At 35.8% G+C, this 24,678-nt stretch overlaps 4 protein-coding genes and 1 non-coding gene across 5 annotated transcripts; 1 reads left to right on the top strand and 4 right to left on the bottom strand.

The window, feature by feature from the left end:
- Positions 1-696: 696 nt before the first annotated feature.
- On the top strand, positions 697-768 carry TRNAQ-UUG (transfer RNA glutamine (anticodon UUG)). The gene has a single exon. It is a non-coding gene; the product is annotated as a tRNA-Gln (tRNA).
- Positions 769-921: 153 nt separating this feature from the next.
- On the bottom strand, positions 922-3,768 carry LOC125205120 (pentatricopeptide repeat-containing protein At4g21300-like). The gene has a single exon (XM_048103935.2). The coding sequence runs from the start codon at positions 3,372-3,374 to the stop codon at positions 1,005-1,007; it is 2,370 nt and encodes a 789-aa protein (XP_047959892.1). The 5' UTR covers positions 3,375-3,768; the 3' UTR covers positions 922-1,004.
- A 101-nt stretch (positions 3,769-3,869) lies between these two features.
- On the bottom strand, positions 3,870-7,933 carry LOC125205122 (uncharacterized). The gene is made up of 4 exons (XM_089061029.1): positions 7,290-7,933; positions 6,431-6,642; positions 5,795-6,353; positions 3,870-5,531 (listed from the first exon to the last, which is right to left on the bottom strand). Exons 2-4 carry the CDS (start codon positions 6,638-6,640, stop codon positions 4,090-4,092), a joined length of 2,211 nt encoding a protein of 736 aa, XP_088917155.1. The 5' UTR covers positions 6,641-6,642; positions 7,290-7,933; the 3' UTR covers positions 3,870-4,089.
- Positions 7,934-11,088: 3,155 nt separating this feature from the next.
- Positions 11,089-13,124, bottom strand: LOC125205135 (uncharacterized). The gene is made up of 2 exons (XM_048103950.2): positions 11,955-13,124; positions 11,089-11,855 (listed from the first exon to the last, which is right to left on the bottom strand). The coding sequence occupies exons 1-2, from the start codon at positions 12,052-12,054 to the stop codon at positions 11,206-11,208; spliced, it is 750 nt and encodes a 249-aa protein (XP_047959907.1). The 5' UTR covers positions 12,055-13,124; the 3' UTR covers positions 11,089-11,205.
- Positions 13,125-13,255: 131 nt separating this feature from the next.
- LOC125205124 (Pentatricopeptide repeat (PPR) superfamily protein) lies at positions 13,256-15,321 on the bottom strand. The gene has a single exon (XM_048103939.2). The coding sequence runs from the start codon at positions 15,255-15,257 to the stop codon at positions 13,473-13,475; it is 1,785 nt and encodes a 594-aa protein (XP_047959896.1). The 5' UTR covers positions 15,258-15,321; the 3' UTR covers positions 13,256-13,472.
- Between the last annotated feature and the right edge of the window lie 9,357 nt (positions 15,322-24,678).

Genomic DNA, 24,678 nt, shown 5'->3' on the forward strand with positions numbered 1-24,678 from the left:
AATTTGAATTTATAGAAAAACCTTTTATTATATCAATATTAATTGACTTTGATATTCTTTCCTAAAGTTTAAGTTATTTTCTTTTCTTTTAATTATAATTTACTTTGTCCATATAAAATCATCATTGTTGGACTAAAAAGTCTTTTGTGGCGTTATACATTCCACCATCACCGCTTATCAACGGATCTTCCATAACCATTGTATCATCATTCATCCATCCCTTATCCATATTCCGCCAATTCTTTGTAGAATTCTTTGTTGTTCTTCAAACAAATTACGAAGAATCACATCATTGAAAAACGGGCCGATGGATGAATGACATCACGATGGTCATAGAAGATCGGTGGATAAGTCATGAAATTGCTATTTTTATAGAATAATTCAAAAATACAAAAATAGTTTATTTTTATGGAACGCATGCAGCATATATTAATATTATAGATTAATTTACCTTTTTGATCAAGACTTTGATCTATGTGTTCTAATAATTCATAGTGTTACATAAATATATGCCCTCTCTTTGCCCCATTAATATTGAGTCGTACTCGTCCTGTCTATTTCTTTTTGAACTGTCCCATTACAATTGAGTTGATTAAACTTTAAAACACTTAATCTATGTTATTCTCCATTTTATTTCACTCTTTCATACTATTACTGAATTTTATATTTAATTATCTACTTAATTTAACAACATTGGGTTCTATGGTGTAGTGGTTAGCACTCTGGACTTTGAATCCAGCGACCTGGGTTCGACTCCCGGTAGGACCTCTATTTTTACACAAATTTTCAAGCAAAGCAGTAATAGATTGAACTTAAAGTTCTTTGTATTATAAGTTACAATCACACTAATTTTAACACTAATATATTTAAATTTTGTTATTACAAGGACAAAGAATGGAATCTGCAAATTTCAAAATGCTATAAACAAATAAGAATTCTGATTCTGATTTAAATCAATAGAAATGCCTTGTTTGCATATGGTTCAAAACTCAAATAATTGAAGATCAGTTAATATCAATAAGGCTGTATCCTGTAGTCCTCCTCAGACCTCTTCTCTTGGCAACATCCCCAATATCAGCTACTTCATCCCATCTTCCTTCTCCAGCATATAGATTCGACAACGAGCAGTAGGCGCTCGGGTTCCCCGGCTCAATCTCCAGCAGCAACCTTCCCACTCTCTCACCCATATCCGAGTTCCCATGAATTCTACAAGCAGCAAGCAGAGAGCCTAGAGTTGAAGCACTCCGTCTTGATGGGGCATGCTCAAGAATATCGTAAGCTTCCTCGAGCTTCCCTGCTCGACACAGCAAATCCACCAAACAGCCATAGTGCTCATTAGATGGAGTGATCCCATGATCCCTCTCCATGGAGCTGAAAATATGGAAGCCCTCCTCTATAAGGCCGGTGTGGCTGCAGGCGGAGAGTATTGACTTGAACGTGACTCCATCGAGGGCGATCTTTTCTCGTCTCATTTTGTAAAACAGCTTGAGGGCTTGAACAAAGTCACCGTGCATACCATATGCAGCTATCATAGTGTTCCAAGATGACAAATGCTTCTCATCCATTAGCTTGAACAGAGTGCTTCCCATTTTGAGCTTCCCCTGCTTGCTGTAGGTGGTAATGAGGGAATTCATCAATGTCGTATCGCTCTCTAGAGATTCTCGATACACACGTCCGTGTACTTCTCTGACTAGCATCAACGATCCGAGTTGATTCAGTGCCTGAACCAGACATGTATATGTGATAGCATCAAGTTGCAAACTTTGTTTCTGCATAAGCCGAAACAATGACATTGCTGCATCAGCTTGGCCATGGCTCACCAAACCTGTCATCAACGATGTCCATGAAACCCGATCCTTGATCCTGATCCTATCAAAGACTCGCCTAGCGCATTCCATGAGGCCACATTTGGTGTACATGTTAATGAACTGGTTTGCTATGTCCGTATTTGCTTCCAAACCTTGCCTGAACGCGAAGCCATGGATGCACCTCCCTGTCCGTACATCCTCCATATCGGACAGTGCAGAAAGGACGCTGATAATTGTCCCCGTGTTTGGTCTAACACGCGTTGCAAACATTCCACGAAACGTCTCAATGGCTCTGTATACACATCCATTGTGAAGATAGCCAGATATCATCACATTCAACATAGCTGCATCCTTAGCTTCTGATCTGTAAAAAACATTTACTGCTGCAGATAAGTTCTTGCATTTGGAATACATATCAATCAAGGCTGTTTCACCAACAACATCAAGAACAACTCCCTCTCGAATTACATGACAATGTATAGCCTTTCCTATAAGCAAATATCCTAACTCAGCACAACTCAATAGTCCATTTGCTAAAGCAATCAAATCAAGCTCGGATTCACCAACCATTTCTACAAAAATTGCGAAAGCTTCCAACGGCTCTCCCAACTTCAGATAACCAGCCATCAACGCATTTCTTGAACCAGTAGTCTTCCTGCTCATCTTGTCGAAAACAATGGCGCCAGCGTTCGGATCACCACATTTCACATACGTATCGATCAAGCTCGTTTCAAAAACTTCATCTGCACAACCAAGTCCAAGTCCTCTTCTAACTGCATACCCATGAATCGATCTTCCCTCATTGAGAGCTCGTAACTGAGATGCGCAACGCATCAAGCTCACCAACGTCACTCTGTTAGGCTCGAATCCATTCATCTGCATCTCAGCTGCAACACGGAACGCCTCATTAGCGCGATGATCTCCAGCTTTACAGTATGCTGTTATCAAAGAAGTATAAACAACCACATCTCTCTCAGCTATTTCATCAAACACCTTAGCTGCTTCCCCAATTCTATCGCAATTAGTATAGAACTCAATCAACGACGAACCCACAAATCGATCCGAACTCAACCCGATTCTAACGGCGTCGGCGTGAAGATTCCTGCCAAACGCAGAAGCCCCCAAATCACCGCAACTTTTTAGCGCGAAAGTGATCGCCGAACTGTGAATTCCAATTCCTTTCCGCCTCAATTTCAAGTAAATCCCTAAAACTTCACTAAATTGATCGGCTCTAAAATAGCCAACAACAATTGAATTCCAGAGGGAGAGATTGTTATTGATGATGGTGTTGAAAACCCATTTAGATTCTGCCAAAAGATTGAACTTTGCAAGTGAATTGAAAAGCTTCGAGCCCAGAAATATGTTGCGTTCGAGGCCATGTGTGATCACGCAAGCATGCAGTTTCTTTAGAAAACTGATATCTGGACATATTTCCAAACAAGAAGCAAAATATTCAGGTAGAGTTTCAGCAGTTGAGTTATGCAAGCATGAAATTGGTGATTTTGATGAAATCAAAGATTTCAAAATTTTCCAAGATTTTGTTGGCACATAGGAAAATAGATTCATAATTATGATAGAAATGAATCAAACTACATTGAAAGGTGTATATATAGACAAGTTTTACAGTCTAAAACTATCACTGATGTTAACTGTTCTAAATTTTTTATATAGGATAAATGGTCGATTTTGTCGCATCATTTCGAGTATCCATTCGAAATGTTACACCGTTTATGTAATTACCATTTAGTACCTCTCGTTTCAATTTTAGGAATAAAATATCATGTATGTCAAGTTGTCAACTAAGTAAACAACTTGTAATTTTGGCTGATAATCAACGTGTAATTTAGGTAATTGATATGTAATTTCGGCGTTCACGTCCATATTACTATTGACGAATTCTTTTTCCAGGACATTTTAATCCTAAAAATGAAACAATGAGTACTAAATAGTAACTACCTAATAATAAGATATTTTCGGATAAACGCTCCAAATAACTAGACAAAAGCGGCCATTTACACCTATCATGAAAAAAATGTTTACTTTGTAAATAAGGATGGGGAATATATAAAGACCAAGAACACTTATCATAAAAAATGGTTTACATTGTCATCAATGTTGTGATAAGTAAACATTAAATCAACAATGAAGTGTTTCTTCTCTTACCAAAGCAATGGCCAACACCAGAACAATATTTTTACCTCTATATCTCTCTATGTACACAAATTGGTACCAAAGTTAGGCACAAGGGCGAGCTCATCGATAGACCGACCGACCGCCCTCGTCAACATTTCACCGGGAAAGAGAGGAACGCATTAGGACATCGCTGCCTAGGCAGACGTCGCGTCTTCTTTCCCCATCCGGCTAAACTCCTCTCCTCAATCTGGCACACCGGCTGCTCTGCTTGTCTCGAGCAAGGTGTTTTCACTCTCGGAGATGAAGCCAAACGCTTCCTCCCCTTCCCGTTCCTCGTGGAGTGCGACTGCCTGGTGGTGCCCCCGGCCTTCAGCAACTCATCAAACGCCTGAAAATCCTCGGTCACTTGAAGCCGAGACAGTGTGACTAGACCGGGGAGGATGTCCCTCTGAAAGTCTCTCCGTTGCCTCCCCCTTCTCGACTGCCCTCTCCGAGTCCTTCTGGTTAGAGAAGCTCCCGTGTCATCATCACTCGGAGCTTGCAACACGAATGGCTCATAGTGAGGGTACTCCTCCTTGGAGTCTTCCAGCTTTAGTGTCATGAATTCGAAGTGATCCATGCCATCGGGTATTGATTCCTCAACCTGTCCGGTTCGACTCTGATTCGCTGCAACGTGTTCGGAAGAAACCACTTGTGCAAACCATTTCAGACTAGAGAAGGATTCATCAACCAGTTTTTCATCCACAGATGATGAGATGGCAATCATGGCCTCTGCTGCAAATTTATCGCTTTCGCTTGAATCAAGTGCATCCATCTCGGATTCAAGAGCTGCCGGTGCCTCCAAGTCAATCTCTGTCGCTGCTATTTTCACAATAGCACACGGGAGAGAGGGTGCAGACGGTGCACCCTCCTCGTCCAACGACATGTTTAAGTCGATGCAATGCCTCAGATTTTCACCCTTGACTTCCTTTTCCTGTTTTGAAGTCTGCAACGCATCATCGGGCTTTTCAACTTTGGCGAAGAACTTGTGGGAATGGCTCTGCAACGAGTCAAGATTCATGAAATAGCAACCCTTCGCCTTGTCGTTGAGGTCAGTACTTACTTTGGAATCTCTAAGAAACCATGGCAATGATCCTTTCGGATTGTTGTCCTGGTTTCTTTCACAATCTGCAAGACCAGGAAGTTGAGGAATCGCCTCTCGTGGCTTCTGTTCGCCTCCTGCAGCCGTGTTCGTCGCCTTCTGCAGCCACGTTCCACCTTTTGACTCTGCCTTTGACCTTTCATGGTTTCCCTCATTCCAATTTTCTCCATGAAGGCTAAAGTTTTGCACGAAAGAATCAGCAATCAACGAGGTGGGAACGCAGTGATCCAAATTACTCGACATGTTAGGCACAGAATCAAATGCATCATCGTTTCCTTCAGAAATTTCGACTCCAAAAATCTTCTTCTTTTTCCGAGAGAGTGATGCACTATTTGAGAATTCTTTTCTTGGCTCAGCCAAAAGTGATTGAGGAAACGCCACTGACTTTCCAGAACCGAGCTCTCCCAACAGAGAACGTTTGTCGATTCTCCATTTCTCTGGAGAATTAACTGAAATGAGCACAACATAAGAGAAGATGATGAGTACTAGAAATGCCTATTTCTTGTTTTTACAACAATGGTTAGTAGTGGAGCAAGCATGCAAACTTATAACACGAGAACTAGTAAACGACCTATTTTTCTGTATGCAGACGAACAATACAAGTATAAACAGCACTAAAAACAGCAAAACTGTCATTAGAAATGCTCACAAGAAAGTATTAATTCTCTTCAAATTAGATATGTGAATATGAATGCGATTTATATAGGCTTACCAGCATAGTAATCAGGTCCACTCCTCTCCTTCCTCAATCCATGAATGCTCAGTGAACCTTCCTTACTCGTTCTATCATCGTGGAAGAAATCTTTCGTGACAAGATTGAGGTTGGAACAAGGATTCTCGGATATTTCTGCCCTTGACAGCGCGAGCCTATCAGAAACTCCATATCTTGGGTTGGTTATCCTTTCGTCTCCTGGATGATAACCATTTCTGTTGTACAAACTAAATGACAAAGCATCGGGCCCATGTTGAGATGTCTGAACGCCATGAAGATAGAGTCTATCATCTCCATCACATGCTGCCAGATGGTTCCTTTTCTCAACAACGGGAAACTTAGAAAATCTTTCTTGAAATCCGAGGCTATATGTTCCACCTTGAAAAATGGTGTTATTCGAGGGATTCCATGATCTCTTTGTGTTTTCAGTGGGGAAAGGAGAGAGCAGATAGCTCGACCGAAACTTTTCTTCCATAACATCAGTTTTGTTCGTACCTCTCCTTTTGATCTCGGTCATCAGCTCCCGTTGCCTTCCATAAAGGCGGTGAAGTTCCCTGAGCTGAACAACCAAACACCAAAACACAATGAGATAACATTTCATACATTCCATAGATTCAGGATTAAGATGATCAGTACCTGGTTTCTGAAAACAGATTCATGCTCGAGAATCGTCTGCTTCACTTTCTGTATGTCATAAGACGATATTGACTCTGGATTCTTGCCATTTTGCAGCATCCCGATTTCATTATACGAAGACCTCATTGCATTGCTTGTGCTTGCATCAAGGTCAATCACAGAGTGATGTTTTTCCCGAAGAAACGGAATAGCTTGTATCTTCGTTCCCATTCCTGAATCAACATGAGCTACTTTTAACGAAAGCACGACTCGGACTAGCTGATACAAGTAACACATTTGGAACAACAAAGCATCCACAATAACTAAACATCCAATTTGTACAATTGAAAAAGAGTAAACATGGACACCTCAAATGCAGGGAAAAGAAGAATGATTGTTGCAAACAGTTAATAAGCTTTGCCTAATTACACTGTAAACAACCTAATTCAGAATATTCCAAGAATGTTTTCTTTCTAAAATTCTCTTAAATTAAACCAAAAAGCCATGCTATATTTAGCCCAAAAAAAGGAAAGGAAAAACATTCACTTGCCATAATGAATTCAAGCATCAAATTTCACAATACCCAGAATTCAGAAATGCTTATTCAACTTTTCTGGATTATGCATTCAAACCATAAAAAATCTCAGTGGTGTAACCATTGTGGGTTGACTATAATCATGGTAAGAAGAAAATACTCACAACACTATAGCAAGAATTGAACCACAAATTCTCAAAACATAAATGTATATAGAACACAAGGATGCAAGAAAACTGTGAGTATCTTCAGACAAAAAAAGCAAAGTATTAAAAGCTGAACTAAGATTAAATTTTTAAAAAAATCTAAGAAAGTGAAGATCACAAAAGAAATTATGAGAATTACCTCTCAAACTCTGGATCCTTTTCTGAGATTTCCAAAATCCAGAGAGTCAAAATTTTATCCAGAAATAAAGCAGTTGAAGGAAAGCTACAGAGATAAATTCACTCTCACAAGATGGAATTTCTCTGCACTAAAAAGGACAAGAATTTAAGGACCCCATGTCCAAAGATGGAATCTTTGGTGAACCTTCAAAAGAAAAGAAAAAGATCACAGCACCCACAAACTAAATCCTCTATCATTCACCACAGACAACAGCACAAGAGTGAGTGTGAGAGAGAGGGAGATCCAAGATAAGATCTTTCCCCCTGCACAGACACAAACATGAAAAAGTGTTGTTTGCAAGAACAATGACTTGAATTTGTCAACATGTGGTGGAATCACACCTTATTGTTCTATGTAGTACTCTCCTCTCTCTCTCTCTCTCTCTCTCTCACACACACACACACACACACACATCCTGGCCTCTGGAGTCAATCATTCCATGTACATATGAGAGATTCGATAAATACTAGTAGTACAGTTTGGAGATGAGATAATGAAATAAAAAATGTTTACTCATATCTAAAGGGAATGAAATATTGTTATTGCTGATTTTCTTGGTTTTTAGGAAGGCCTGAAAGGCATGGGACATTTATTTCAGATTTCCAGATTCTCCCACCTTCCTTGTCTTTTCAGCTACACATTTTTTTATTACTCCAAAATCAGATACTAATATTTTATCATTTCTTTTTTTAACCTTTCATCATTTGATTTGGGAATAGGAGAGTAATGAGCTTAGTAATTTTTCTAAAAATCCATTCTTTTTTGAAAAAAAGATGTAATCTTGAAATAAAATTATGACTGAATGAGACAATGATTTAACTTGCAACAACAAAAGCATCTAACTGATCTCATCTAAGTTCGTCATGTCTCTCCCACGCGCGGGAAGCGCGATTGAGAGTTATCTCCGCAGCGAAAAGTGGTTGCAGCTTCACTCGCGCCGGTGAGTGATACACGCGCGGATGGAGAGCGTGGGTAATTGGTTTTCCTTAGATTGACACATACTTTTTGTGCAACGACCTGAAAATCAGATAGTATTATCATGGATTTTAATTTCTTTTCAAATTTGAATTTAAAATTGAAATAAATAATGGTTAATGCGTGTTTATTACTTTAAATTAGTCAATCATATCACTTAACTTTCTTTAATAACATGACATGTAGAGATTAAACAATCACATCGAAACAAGCATTAATCCAGATCCACTAGGATGACAGTAAGACAAATAATTGGATTATCTTAACTTTTTCAACTATAAAAAAGATTCTTTTTATTTTTAAATTTTCAATGTGGGTGTCGTTAAGTATTTATTTATCTTCCTTTAAAGAGGCAGTTGAATGGTTTTAATTGGTATAGTGTATATTTAAATATCGTTGTAAGTATTTTAATAAAAGAGTGTGTTTTAATTAAGTGACATTTCTTTTATTATATTGAAAATTTAAAGAATATGTAATGGTTTTGTAAATTTATGAACCAATTGATGGAGCTCAAAATTTAAAAAATGTTAGATGTGTGATTTATCTAAAAATATATTTAGAAATGCTTGGTAAAACAGATATGAAATACCATATCATTATTAAAGAAGCATGTGTTATTATTTGTATATATGTCACAATGATATTGGAGTTATGGTGATGTAAGGCATCTTTTTTGCTACTACTTTATAGGGAAATAAATCTTGGAGATTTAGGGATTTTTATCTCAACTACCTTGAGTAACAACAATTAATAATGCCCAGCTTCATTCATACGATTAATAAATAACCCATTAATATTTCCAGCTTCGACTTCAAACACATGAGAATTGATGTGAAATAATAATAGCGCCATGACTGATATTCACCAAACTAATACGTACTTTAAAATTAATTAAATGTGAAAAAAGCAAAAACGACGAAATTAAAACAAGTGGTGATATAAACTTGAAATTGCTACAAAACAACTCTGTTCATATTGAAATTGAAATTGAAAAAGTACACTCAATTTTTCAGAAATTGAGTTAGGGAAAGCAGCCTCTTGTCGGCTCTATTAGAAATGGTCGCTCACCCCTTAAAAGAAGATATGGTTGTCCATTCTTATATAAATGAGATAAAATCATCATCAAGTCAATGGTCGACAATATTTTAATAGTTTTAACCTTCCCCTCGCGGGTAGGCCGTAATGACACATCGAACTTCTCATGTGTTTGAAGTCGAAGCTGGAAATATTAATGGGTTATTTATTAATCGTATGAATGAGCTAGAATCATTACTAATTCGATGCGAGACAAGATTTTTAGAACTTTAACAAGCTCTATTCGTACATTTTGTGATTTCATTGTGTTTTAGATAGTGAAATGCGATAAATTAGGCATATTTAGAGTTGAGGGAAGGATGACCCATGTGCCTTTGAGCAAGAGGGAACAATGGAGCGAGACAAGGGCAAAGATTGACTATGAACTAGCAACGAAGTCGATTACTGTAAGTAGGGGTGGGAATACGGGTATTTGTTGATACTTGATCCAAAAAACTGGGTACTTAAACCCGAAAATTATCTAAATGTCTATCCAAAACTCGACCCAATATATTTTCGGGTATTCCAATACCCGCCCCGGGTATCTATACCCGACGTATCGGGTACCCAAATACCCAACTCTTTACATGTGTTAATTACTAATCAAAAAATTCAAATTTTATATACTAATATAAATATAGAAATATTTAAATTGACTAATATTTTTATTGTTGCATTTATTTTGTAGTAGTATAAAACTGCAAAAAAAACGTGTCACTTTTATTTTAACGTATACCATTATATTTATGGGGATTGGTTACGCAATATGTAAGTAGAATAATAAAAGTTACACATTTAATTATACTCTAGACTCAACTAATATTGTAATTCAAAAGTCAAAATAATTTTTCCAAAGGATGAAGCGAGGTGAGAGTTTGGAGAAATCATGACCTAGAGTAAGTAAGAAATATTTACTTATTTATATAAGTTTAGAGAAAGTTAACTTAGTAAGTTGTAGTAATTAATAAATAAATTAGCCCAACTCTTGAAGCTCAAAATGGCTAAACCTAATTTAAAAAATTCTTTAAATAATAAATTGGATATTCGGGTAATACCCAATACCCATTCGGGTAACCCAATACCCGATTTATTTTAAATTTCAATATCCAATCTCATACCCAATCCCATAAAATTGAATATTGGGTATCCAATACTCGGCGGGTATCCGGTTGGGTACGGGTAAACCCAATACCCGATATCCATATTCCCATCCCTAACTGTCAGCAAGCTCATTCGTCGATTTTCATGATGGAAAATAGACTCAACTAAAATAGAGGATTTAGGTGAACTTTTTTTTTCTTTCTAAAATATAAAACTTTTTCCCCTTTTAGTTCGTTTCCATAATCCATTAGTGCTAATTCCACTATTTTTTTTGTCTTCCTATATCTTATTTTGTCCATTTCTTTTCTTCCTATTTCTTACTTTTAACAAATTTACATTATAATTTGTATCGTTTTCAAAGTTTTAGAAATGGAGAAAGTAATCGGAGACATGGACATCACCTAACCGCAGCTATCAATACTTTTCGCCTACAATTTAATGTGTCATAAGTAGTTAGTGTATGTCATCACTGTGCCCGTGTGGATTATATTAAATGTCAAGTTTGTGAAAAAAGCTCAGTGTTGGTGGAAATTTATTTTTAAAAATTCAGCCCAAATAATTACTTCTTAATTTCTATGTCCTTCAAAATAATTTTTTTGAGGCGACCATCTATAATTCAGTCATTCCAATACGCTAATCAATTTCCAACATGTGTAAACCAAAATATATAAGTAATTAATCACCTATATACAACAATGACCTTCACCGATTATACATGTAACATTACTCACCAAACTTTGGTCGGGCCCATGAGGCCCGAAATCTCCTCCCAAAGCCCAACAGTAGCCTGCTGAATGACACTAGGACTGCAGGCCGCGACAGCCCAATACCCGGCCCGAATCTCATCGCTGAGCTGCTCCCTCTCCCAAGCGCAGTAGCCATGGAAGAACCTGAGCTCCTCCGCCTCCACCACCTTCCTCTCCACCATCTCCGCCGCGCACCCCACGCTCCCCTTCGTCCCGTAGTACACCCCCTCCACCACCTTCTCCAGCACCCCCTCCCCGCGCGGGCTCACCAGGAACACATCCTCCTCCACCGGGCCCCCGAAGAACACCGGGCCCGGCACCAAAGGCTGCATCTCCTTGATCGACATCAGCGACGGCCGGTTCAGTATAAGCCCTGTCGTCGGGCCCTCAGGGCCCGTCGACAGCAGCATGATCACCGTCCGCTCGAAGATGTGGACGCCGTCCAGCTTCTTTGTGGCGATCAGCAGGCAGCCTCTCTCCGGCTCGTAGATGCCGTGGGCCCATTTGTCGTCTCCTCTCCGCTCCTCCACGGGTGGAGCTTGCTCCCGGGCCACCAGCCTGGCACGGAAGGCTCGCCAGTCTGTTCTGACAGACGGGCCTTCTTCGTATTGGGCTGGACCCAGCATGCAACCTGTTTTTTAAATTTTTACCACCAAAGATTGCAACTTTATTAGCTTCTTGAATTTGAAGGACAAGAAAATGGGGAGGGAGAATAAGATTAAGAACATACATGCTACAGAGAATGAGGCATTAGACTTTCTAGATTCAAAGGTGCTGCTGCACCTTTTGAATGTGGAAATCCTGCCTCTGATTGGAGAAACAAGGTCCATGGCAGTTGTTGTTGATGATGAGAGAAACCAAGCTTTGATTGATGGGCTAATGTCTAGATATGATCACTCACTATATAATGCATGCAAGAAATGGATATAGCATATAATATTCATATCTATGGATAAGAGGAACTTTTCTGCATACTAAGATGTGGAGTGAGATTCAATTTACACCACATATATATTTTTTTTGTACAGCTTATGTAACAAGAACATATTTTAGAGATAATTGTTGTAGATTGTATGGTGATAGTACAAGTCAACATTTTTTGAGGAGTATGTGGCTGCTTCTCTTCCATTCTTTGGGTTTATTTTTCCCTTCATTGTTGGCTGGAAAAAGTGCATTAAAAGGGTGGGGATTGAAGGACCCATCCCTTGGTGAAAAGTATCAAAGAAATCTTGGCAGACAGCTTACACGTGGCATCTCGGGATAGGTGGTCTGGATTTCCTCATCCTAAAAAGTGGGGAATAAGAATGAAGAGGTCGAAAAGAAAGAACTTTTCTTGTAACTGTGGTATAGCAGAAGTTGATCATGTTCCATATTTCTAGTTGTGGATCATTAGATAGTATAAATAAGATTAGTTGAAAAAAACAGAGACACAAAGGGGAGAATCTTGTGTTTATTGTGATTGATGATTGAAGTGATGCACATAATCTTGGAAAGATGATGTTAGAGACTAAGAGAAGAGATCTTTCTCACATGCTTCATAATAACATAGAAAATTTCACCTGGTTTAGGCTTTTACCTCAATTTTGAGTTCTTGCCTTAAAGTTCACTCCGGCTCTGTGGGAAGCAGCGAGGTCAGGTCTTCGCCTCCCGATTGGTCCAAAGAGAAATCCATTTGGAGTTCATCCTCATCATCTGACATGGTTGCACCGCTTCCTTCTCCAAGGGCTGCCCCAGTTCATTTCGAAACAACAACTGTATCCGTCTATGTGTATAGATATCAGTTTCTACTAATACAGAATAACATCATGCCAAATGCAAACAGAATTTCATTTCATCCATACAATGCCATGAGATGAATATTGGCTTCAAAACATTGCTTATAGCAGAAAATGAATATTGAAGCAGCAGTGGTGTTGAAATTGGCTTAAAAGAACAGATGTCTCTGCTTGCTGCCATTTTGACAACAACACAAGACAATTTCTTAGAAGTCCTTCTCAAAATGAAACATAATGGCAGTAACCAAACAAGTACTACTCTAAAAGAGTATCAAATAGTATTTCATAAATACAGCAAACATTGCTGCCCCTTTGCCCTTTGTCATCTACAGCACTACAAATATATACATGCCATGTGCCAAACCTCAAAATTACACATTTCAGAAAATAGTATACATGAATCTTATCATCAAGGAAGTAACCTCAATGGCATAAGCATATGTATATATATATTTATATATGCAACCAAATTTCTAAGTTGGAGCAAGAGCAACTTTTCTAAGATGCTGAGTTAGCCCATTCACAGTCTGGTAAATTTTATCTGATTTAGGATGACTAGTATCCATAACACTGAAATCATGAAACTCCCCATCCAACTCTATCGAGCTAGCCCCAGGGGGTGTCTTGCTGGCTGCCTTCCACATCCGCAGCCTTGCATCCGCGGCACCCTTCCAATCCCCACCAGCAGCGTACACATTCGACAGCACAGAGTACCTCCCTGCGTTAGCCGGATCCAACTTCACCAACTCATCAAGCACCTCCTCTGCTAACTGCAGGGCATTATGCATTCGGCAAGCCCCTAAAAGGGAGCACCAGATAACAACATTAGGCTCAAATGGCATGCAGTTAAGAAGCCTCAGTGCCTCGTTGAGGCGCCCCCCACGCCCCAAGAGGTCGATCATGCAGCCATAGTGCTCAATCTGAGGGACAATGTTGTAGCTGCTCTCCATGCTGTAGAAGTAGCGGATCCCGTCCTCGACCATGCCAGCGTGGTTGCAAGCAGATAGGACGCCAACGAAGGTCACATTGTCTGGTGCAAACCGCTCTAGCTTCATCCTATCGAAGAGATGGAGCGCCTTCTTGCCATGGCCGTGCATGGCCAAGCCGTGGATCATGGTGTTCCACGACACCAGATCTTTGCTCTCCATCTCGTTGAAGCATCGCCATGCCCTGTTCAAGCTCCCACACTTGCAATACATGTCGATCAGAGCGTTGCTTATGAGGGTGCAGCATCTGTAGCGGCTTTTGATGATGGTGCTGTGGACTTTCTTCCCTAAACTCAGCATCCCGGATTGTGCACTAGCGCATAAGATACTCACGAATGTCGTATCGTCTGGCTCCATGTTCTCCCTCTCGAGCTGATCATAAAGCACGAGAGCTTCCTTCACGAGCCCCTTCTCTGCGTATCCCGATATCATAATAGTCCAAGTAACCAAATTCTTTTCCGGCATTTTCTCAAACAGAACCTTAGCCATCTCAACGTCGCCCATTCTAGCATAACCCGAAATCACATTAGACCATGACACAACGTCCCTAGACGGCATCTTCTCAAAAACCTTAAACGCAGTGCTCATTTCCCCGGCCTTGACATACCCATCAAGAATAGCATTCCAGCTCACTTTGTCTCTCTGAGGCATTTCATCGAACAGTTGCTGGGCCTCCTTCAACTGGCCCGTCTTCACCAGCCCACTTATCATCGAATTGTATGTAACCATATCGCGCTCCTCCATCACATCAAACAGAGACCTCGCTGCCTCAACCCCAACCAATCCGTACTTCGAGTAAGCATCAATTAACGAATTAGGCATGAACAGATCCGAGTAAAGATTGCATTTTTCCACATAAGCGTGGATAGTTTTAACAAATCTCAACCCAGAGTGAGCCTTGAGAAGGAACAGATAAGTGTAATTATCCGGAACGATTCCTGAAGTCTGCATTGTGTAGAAAAGCTCAAACGCCTTTTCCGGCTGAGAATTCCGAATATAGGCCTTAATCAAGGTGTTGCAGAGATGGGCGTTTGGGGCGGGAACTTGCTCGAAAACGGTGAGCGCTAGCCCCATTTGGCGGCAGAGGGAGAAGGCGGTGATGAGTTTGGGCGCGACGAAAAGGTCATCGTGGAGATTGGATTTGTAAATGAGCGCGTGGAGCTGTTTGAGCTGGCTGAGGTCGGTGCATCTGTGGAGGTCGGAGAGCTTCTGCTCGAAGAGCCTCCGCCGCGACAGAAGCGTCGGAGCTCGCGCCGGCAACGGAATCTGCATTTTTTTTGTAGTGAATTTGGGAAGAGCAAATGGCCGCTGTGGAATTTAGAATTGGGGTTGAAGATAAGAAGTTAGATTTTTGTTTATGGATATTTTTTTCTAGGATTTTATTTTTCCTTGAATTATTGATATTTTCATTTTTTTCGTAAAAATTGTGTCAAGATCCCTAGTCAAAAATCGCGAGGCAATATTTAAATAATTATCATGCTTAAAAAACTACTATTTCTAACTACATATTTGTCTCAACGATTAACTCATATATTATATGATGTACTTAATATTTAAACACACAAGATTATACATTTAAATCAATAGAAATGTGATTAAATGCGAACTCTAAATATTATAATATTAACAAAAAATGTCAATACAATGTCAACTGTGACATCTTTGACCCAAAACATGCATCATATTTGCATATTTGTGCATTTTATTATGTTTTGCACATTTTATTGTCCTTTGAATTATACAGACATTAAATGGACATCACCAAGGATATCAATTTTTCTATTTTGTTTCTGGAAAATTAATATAGCTATAAATAATAGTACGTAAATTATAAGTTGTTCTCACCACGAAGTAGTCAATTTTGATTTCATACTTGTATTAGAAATGCACATATGTACTAGTTACTTTGGAATTTGGACATTCCATACACGTACATGTCTAATACATATATTTGTATTTCACTAAAATTATGGGTGCATGCAAAGTGATTTATTTTAGTACACATTGATTTTATTATTTTTATATTTATTGAGAGTTATACATTAATACAAATTGGCTAGCACACGTGTTCCCCTATAGTTATAATAGGTGTTATCTTAAAATTCATCAAACAACTAAGTGTCATCTGATTAGATAAAGTAAAACTAGATAACTTCTATTTATATATTTTTAGATTTCTCAAATTAGTAAGTCGGCAAATAACAGAGACATTTTCATATTTAGAATACATGGAGAAAAACTTAGAAGAAAAATAGAGGGAGGAAATACAAATAGAAGAAAGGATCAGAGCTTTTAATTTAGGAGTCAGAATCACAAGTTCGGTAAAAATACATGTTACAATCGTGTGTATAAATCACACTTTTAATTTTACATATTTTATATGATTGATTGCTATGTGTTAAATTGAAGTGAATATTTAAATTATATGATATAAGACTAAATGGTTATGTGTTATTTGATATTGATGATAAAATGTGATGTGGATATGTGATTAGTGCAATGAATATGTTTATCTATAGTATTGGAATTAATTGATGGAATATATGGTTATGTAATTGGTGCAATGGATATGTTTGATGTATCATATTGGAATCATTTGAATCATGGGATTAAAAAGGATATGTGACAGTCTTGCTCTGGATCTGATATACAACGAAAAGACCTATGGGTCATATACAATGATAATAGACCTACGGGTCAATACAAAGAGCAAAGAGGGGGACCTTCGTGAAAAGGTCAAATCAAAGAGGGGCCTTCGTGGAAAGGTCAAAATATGCAAAGAGGGGCCTTCGTGGAAAGGTCAAATCAAAGAGGGACCTTCGTGGAAATGTCAAATAAATATAAAGGACCTACGAGTCGTATACAATAGAAATTCCGGGCAGATACCAGACTTGATTTGTCACAGAATAATAAACTGAACAGAGTGGCACGTGCATATGTATATGGATTTAATTTTAATATTTGTTGATTATTGTTTTATATATTGGTTAAAGAATATATTGATATCTGGGATGTGGAATTAAAGGTAAGGTTTATATGCATTGAGTTGTGGCTCATATAAATCACTAATATTTTTCAGGAATAAGATATCAATGATCGTGGGTTGATGTGAGTTACAGTTATTATAAGGGTCGGCGGCTGACGCATTTTGGCAACTTCTCTTCCTCATCATTTTTGCATGTAGATAAATGTGTAGTATATAGAGGGGTGAGAGGGTCCCACTGCTTTTCAGAATGTTTTGAAATATGTAACTGATATAATATGTGGATTTTATGTAGTTGACACATGGATTATTATTTTAAATTTTGAATTTAGTTATAGTAAGTGTATAAGTCATAAGGGTTGAGGTGTGACAGTTTAGGTGGTATCAGAGCGGGGATAGAATCCCGCTGGGACATAGCATTCAGACATATCATATGATACATTTTGGTTATAAGTTTCATTTGCATTTGAATTATCATGAACATGTGTCATTGAGGAGAGAAGGGTCAGCCGCCCTGCATCATCAATTAATTGTAGAAACATCTAATATACATGCTGCATCATATTGGGATTTTTGGTACATGGACCAATGATAAGGTAAAGAGGTAAAAAATTTAAAAGAGCTCGAAAAAGTAGAAGTTGTTGATTTTATGGGACTAATCTGACTGAGATTGGGATATACTCCCTCCGTCCCGGCTAAGATGACACATTGCTTAGCCGGCACGGGATTTTAGGAGTTATTGGTTTAAGTGTTTAATTGGAGAGAGAGAAGGTGGGTGTAGGTATTAAAGTAGAGAGATGAAGAAAGATGGATATTTTAATAGGAGACTTATTTGATCAATTTCAAGGTATGCAACTGTTTTCGAGTACTGATTTTCGATCAAGATCTCATCAGTTGAAGATAGCTAAAGAGAATATTGCAGAGACACCATTTTGAACTCAGTACGACCATTATGAGTTTTGGTTATGCCTTTCGAATAAACTATTGCATCTACAATTATTTATGGCATTGATGAACAAATTCTCTCAACTAATCCTGATCCATTAGTGATTATTTCTATTGACTTACTATTATATTCATGAAGTACAGATGAACATGTTAATCACTTGCAGTCAGTGTTACAAGTTCTGCGAGATACACAGATTATTGCAAGGTTGAGTAAATATGAGTTTTTGCAAGAACATGTGGTATTGTTGGGACACGTGGTGTCAGGTCTTGGAATAAAAGTGGATCTATAAAAGATTGAACTGGTTTTCAACTGGAAATATTTCTCGATTATTATTCAATTGATAATGAAGTTAGTACGACAATATTCTTCTTTTATATGGAGTGAAGCATATCAAAAGAGTTTTAATGAGTGGAAGCATCGGTTGAATATGTCACCTATTTTGGTTATCTCCGCAGGTACAAGATATTATGTTATTTATAGTGATGCGCTGAAACATGGATTTGGTTATCTTTGACTTAATGGAAAGTTTATTGCTTATGCGTCGTAACAATCGCAAGTACATGGAGTTTCTTATTCTATTCAAAATCTGTTATTAGCGACATTATTTTGCTTTGAAGATTTGGCATCATTATATGCAGGAACGCTTATATGGTATTCTAGTATCTTATATATCGACAGAGATCCGCGATTTACTATCTCAGTCTTGATAAATTCTTTTTGTGAGTTTCACCTCAGAAAGGAAGCATGCGTCGAGCAAAAAGGTAAGTTGAGTCCTTATTATATTGAACCATGAGATATTGTTGAAAGAGTTGGATCATTGACATATAGTTAACATTACCTCCAAAGTTGGCATAGATTCATAATATTTTCTACGTCAGTAGGATTCGGCTTTACCGATTTGATCCTTCACATGTTCTTAAAGATTCATTTCGGATTAATTATATGAAATTTAGGTTAATTTCAATTCAATTCTTTTGGCCGGTGGGTTATTCATTTTTTTTAAACTCATATACGAAGGAGAAAATTACGAATAAATTCCTATTGAAAGAAGGAAATTACAATTGATGTGGGCTCGAACTCGGCACCTCATACAATAATGTCTAAGCTCATTATCGCTAGGACAAAGACTCTGAACTAGGATATTCAGTTTAATATCATTCAGTCCAATGTTCATAGTGAATTTATAAAATTAAATATTCCATCTGTTTCTTCATAGTTGAGGCGAAACTTTTCGACGCGGAGTTTTAGAAAGGAATGTTGGGTGTGTTAAATAAATAGATAAAAAGTAAGAGAAAGGAAAATGTAGAAAGAATAAAGTATAAAGTGAATAAAGTAGAGACAATAAAGTATGAGAGAATAAAGTAAGAAAAAGAAAAAACTTACCATATATAGAAATGATTCAACTATAAAGAAACTTTTTGAAATGGAAAAATGCTTCAACTATGAAGGAAAGAAGGAACGAAGGGAGTATGTTTGTAGGCGTTGGGTTTGAGTATATTTTTTACTTGTATACGGGATTGGGCCGGCCCATCATATACATATACTTTGTTATAGTGGTAATACGAGGGGTGTACTTGTCATCAAAATAAAAGATGTCAAAATTGAACATGTCAAAATTGAGTTGGAAAATGATGATGTTTCAATTATTTTACATAAACATTCTCTTTTTTCTATCCAAGTTTGCTATACTATAACTGGAAATTGTTTAATTAGAAAGTTAGGTGAAATCATTAATTCATACAAACAACGTATTAGGATCCAACTTGTAAACGTAAAAATTGAGACATGATTAAATATTTAGTACTAGTACTATACATAAAAAAAACAATGAAACGATAATAAACCGACTCCCTTTAATAAAAAACGATAATCCAGTAAACCTCTTGAATTGATAATGCATCGTCATTGTTGTGGACTCTCTTTAAAGAAAATACTAATATTCAACTAGATTACACTTAAACCTATTTAACGTTACATAAAATTTCTTCAAAGATTTGTTTTATCTTTTAATAATAATATAATTAATCCATCCATAACAAGTGGTTTGATCATCCCAAAAACTTAATCAACTTCTATACTGTTTAAATGCGAATCTAATAAATTTTAATGATAAGTGTAAAAGTAAATTAAAAAAATAAAAATTAATAAAACTCTCAAATTAAATTAAAATACACTTTTCACGTATATTTTAGGAATACTTCTAAAAATCAAAATTCTAAAGTAAAGATATACATTGTATCAATGATAAAAAAACAATATCAAAGTTGCAGTTTGAACTTACGACGCTATAATATAATTTTGAAATATGGAATCTCCATAATTTCAAATTCTATCATACATTTACACATAATCAACGCACTTAGAATTCTCACCCTAAATATTTTTGATCATTTATACAAAATTTCTTTGAAGATTTGATCTTTCATTTAATAATAATGTAATTTTTGTTGATCCATAGCAAGTGGTTTGTTCATCTCAAAAAATTAATTATCTTCTATATTTTTTTAATGTGAATCTAATACTTTTTTATAATAAGTATAAAAGTAAAATAAAAAATGAACGAATAAATATAACTTTTAAATAGTAAATTAGAATACACTTTCACTTTTTTCTAGAAATTGTTCTAAAATCAAAGTTCCAAGTTAAACAAATGTATTGTATGTACGATAAAAAAAACATTATCAAAATTGTGGTTTGAACTTATGACGTTATAGTATCATCTTAAAATATATGACCTCCATAATTCTAAGTTGAAGAAATGCATTGTATCCATGAAAAAAAATACAAAATCAAATTTTTATGGTTTTCAACTTATGGCGTTACGATATCATTTTGAAAGATATAACCTTCAAAATTTTGAGTTAAAGAATGTATTGCACCTATGAAAAAAACAATATCAAATTCATAGTTCAAACTTACGCTACAATATAATTTTGAAATATATATATTCTCCATAATTTCAAGTTCGATCACACATTTATACCTAATTAACGCACTAGTGCCAATCATGTTTTCAAAAGTTCAATTTAAATTCCCACTCCAAATATCATTGAACATTTATAAAAAATATTTCGTGTTTCAGTCTCGCACATAGCGAAATTGAGGCATCACAAATCTCTTTACTCACAAAAAGAAATGTATTGAATCTATGAAAAAGATAAATTTTTTATTTGAGCTTATGATATTACAATATTGTCTTAAAATATATAACCTCCAAAATAACAAATTATATCGCACAGTTACGCACATTTATGCTTACTTATTTGGTCATCCCAAAATTAGTTTTTTTCTTTAGTGTATCTAATTGTACTAATTTTTTATGCTGAATATAGAAGTAATGTAAAAATTAACTGATTATAAAATTAATTACTCTTTCCGAATTTTTTATTGCATTATGTAGGTAGATTTATTATTATTCTTGAATTTTGATTTAAAAGTTATAGTTGTTCCTTCATTCTTTTTGATGAAATGCATTGTATTTACGATTCAAAAAAAAAAGTTTGAACTTATGACGTTATAATATCATGGTGTTACGATATCATTTTGAAATATGTAACTTCCGAAACTTATGTTAATGAAATGCATTGTATCTATGATATAAAAAAACCATATCAAATTCATATTTCGAACTTCTAACGCTACAAACATAATCATAAAATATGTAATCTTCAAAATTAGATATCTATCACCCAATTACACCTATTTAACATGCATAAAATTTCTTCAAAGATTTGTTTTATTTCATCCCAAATAGTTAATTAACTTCTATACTATTTAAATGCGAATCTAATAAATTTTAATGATCCAGTGTAAAAGTAAATTAAAAAAATAAAAAATAATAAAACTCTCAAATTAAATTAAAATACACTTTCACATATATTTTAGGAATACTTCTCAAAATCAAAATTCTAAGTTAAAGAAATGCACTGTATCAATGATAAAAAAACAATATCAAAGTTGTAGTTTGAACCTATGACGTTACGGTATCATCTTAAAGTATATAACCTCTATAATCATAAGTTGAAATGCATTGTATCTACGAAAAAGAACTTAGTCAAATTTATGGGTTCACCTTATGGTCTTACGATATCATTTTGATTACTACGTAACTTCCAAGCTTTCATGTTAAAGAATACATTGTATCTATAAAAAAATATTAAATTTATAGTTCTAACTTATAGTCTTAAGAAATGCATTGTATCTATAATAAAAAACAATATCAAATTCATAGTTCGAACTTATAACGCTACAACATACTTAAATAGTGTAATCTTCTAAATTAACCTTTTTTCACACAATCGCACCTATTTAACGTGCATAAAATATCTTTGAAGATATATATATTTTTTAATGATAATAGAATAATTTATTCATAGTAACCAGTGGTTTGATCATCCCGAAAAGTTAAATCATTTTCTATATTTTAAGGTGAATCTAATAAATTTGAATGATTAGTGTAAAGTAAAAAATAAAAACAAAAGAATGACTACAACTCTTAAATATTAAACAAAAATACACTTTCACGTATATTTTAGAAACAATTCCAAAAATCAATACGTTGAAGATGCATCGTACCTATGAAATTAAAAAAACAAAAATCAAAATTGTGTTTTAAACTTATGACGTTAAAGTATCATCTTAAAATTTGTGACCTTTATTGTTCTATCTAGGAAAAAAGAACAAATCAAATTTATGGTTTTCAACTTATGGCGTTATGATATCATTTTGAAAAATATAACCTCGAAAGTTTTGAGTTAAAGAATGTATTGCACCTATGAAAAAAACAAATATCAAATTCATAGTTCAAACTTATGACGCAACAATAAAGGTTACGAATTTTAAACTAAAATACTTTCAAAATGATATCGTAACACTATAGTGCGGAACATGCCGAAATTGAGGCTTCGCAAAACTTTTTATACATTAGAAAAAGTGCCCTGAATCCATAAAAAAAACAATATCAAATTTAAGGTTTAAATTTATAATGTTAAGATATCATCTTGAATATGTAAATTCCAAACCTTAAAATTCTATTACACATTTACACCTAATCAACGCATTTACCAACATGTTAATACAAAATTTTATTTAAGAATTTTTTTTATCCATTAACAGCAAAGGTATTCCATAAAAATGAATTATCTTTATTATTTAGTCTAATAATCTTTGCGTGCACGGATAGAGTACTATTATCATTCCTGATTTTTTTGGAAAATATACCGTCTCTTTACTCGAACCCGTGGGCAAATTAAAGATAGCACGGAACATGTCATCTAATGTGCATGCCGAAATTGAGGCTTCACAAAAAAAATTATACAAAGGAAGAAATGCTTGAATCCATCAAAAAGATTAGTCTCTCTATTTTGCAGTAGTAGTAGATAAATAAATAGAAATTCGATAGAGTGAATTCGAAGTTGACTGATTTCGGACTTTAAATTATTCTAACACTAGACTTGTTCACGTACACGCTTCATCGTTTCTCTTGTTTTTAAGTGATGGTCCGTGAGGCGTACATGCATGTAAGGTGGGTGGCATTAACTTTTTTCTAAAGTCAATATGTTACGTAGTACTCAATATTTACACGCAAAAATTACTATAGAAAATATATAAGATCGTTTTAAGGAATACCAATGCCAATAGTTGTGAATAGATGAAGTATATTTGGGGTGCGAAATTCAATTGAACTATTTGTAGACATGAGTATAAATGTGTAATAGAATTTGAAATTTTGGAAGGTGCATTATTCAATATGATATCTTAACAATATAAGTTTAAATATTAAATAGAATTTGATAGTCTTTTTATTATGGATTCAATGCATTTCATATTGTGAGTAAAAAGTTTTGTGATGTCTCAATTTCGGCGTGTGCATTAGATGAAATGTTTTGCGTTATCTCTACTGGCATGGGTATTCCGTAAAAACGATCTTTTATATTTTCTATAATAATTTTTGCTTGTAAGTATTGAGTACTACGTAATTTATTGACTTTAGAAAAAGTTAATTCCACCCACTTATATGCACGTGCACCTCACGGACCATCACTTTAAAGCAAGAGAAAGCGTGTACGCAAATAAGTCTAATATTAGAATAATTAATGTTCGAAATCAGTCAACTTTAAATTCACTATATTGAATTTCTATTTATTAATCTACTAGTACGGTAAAATATAGAGACTAGTCTATACACTAAAAAAATTAAATTAATATCGAATTTCTGTTTATTCGTCTACTAGTAGAGAAACTAGTCTAAAAAAATTCAATTAATGGATAATTAAACATCTTTAAACAATCCTTCCATTTCTCGCCAACCTTTTCTTGTGAGTTTTCGAAATGGAGGCAAAGATGTTGACAGCTGCTTCCTCCACCGTCGTTGCCGGCTCCTGCATTTCCAGGCCCTCTCACCTTTCGCCGTGAAAAAATTGGGGATAGATGAGAGTGAGGTTTATACCCTTGAGAGGATCAGAAATTCGTTGATAAGGCAAGAGGACAACATTATCTTTGATGTTTTGGAGAGAGCTCAGCTTTGTTACAATGCAGAAACGTATAATCCTAATGCTTTTCCCGTGAAAGGATATACTGGCTCTATGCTCGAGTACATGATCAAAGAGACTGTAAAGCTTCACGCAGCAGTATGTCGAACAACATCCCAGCCTTGTAACCTCAAAAATTTCAAATTATATCGCACAATTACGCACATTTATGATTACTTGTTAGGTCATCCCAAAATTGGTTTTTTTCTTTAGTTTTCACTAAAATGTGAA

The sequence above is a fragment of the Salvia hispanica genome, chromosome 6, assembly GCF_029641045.1.
Source record: "Salvia hispanica isolate PSC_SH4W2 chromosome 6, Shi_PSC_v1, whole genome shotgun sequence".
Taxonomy (NCBI): Eukaryota; Viridiplantae; Streptophyta; class Magnoliopsida; order Lamiales; family Lamiaceae; genus Salvia; species Salvia hispanica.

Excerpts from the sequence above, each read along its gene's own strand:
- LOC125205135 (XM_048103950.2), bottom strand. The coding sequence starts at position 12,054 with ATGGACCTTGTTTCTCCAATCAGAGGCAGGATTTCCACATTCAAAAGG. Across the intron at positions 11,856-11,954 it reads TGCCTCATTCTCTGTAGCAT|GTTGCATGCTGGGTCCAGCC; the intron begins GTATGTTCTTAA and ends TTTAAAAAACAG.
- LOC125205120 (XM_048103935.2), bottom strand. The coding sequence starts at position 3,374 with ATGAATCTATTTTCCTATGTGCCAACAAAATCTTGGAAAATTTTGAAA.
- LOC125205124 (XM_048103939.2), bottom strand. The coding sequence starts at position 15,257 with ATGCAGATTCCGTTGCCGGCGCGAGCTCCGACGCTTCTGTCGCGGCGG.
- LOC125205122 (XM_089061029.1), bottom strand. The coding sequence starts at position 6,640 with ATGGGAACGAAGATACAAGCTATTCCGTTTCTTCGGGAAAAACATCAC. Across the intron at positions 6,354-6,430 it reads AATCTGTTTTCAGAAACCAG|CTCAGGGAACTTCACCGCCT; the intron begins GTACTGATCATC and ends TTGGTTGTTCAG. Across the intron at positions 5,532-5,794 it reads TGGACCTGATTACTATGCTG|TTAATTCTCCAGAGAAATGG; the intron begins GTAAGCCTATAT and ends TGCTCATTTCAG.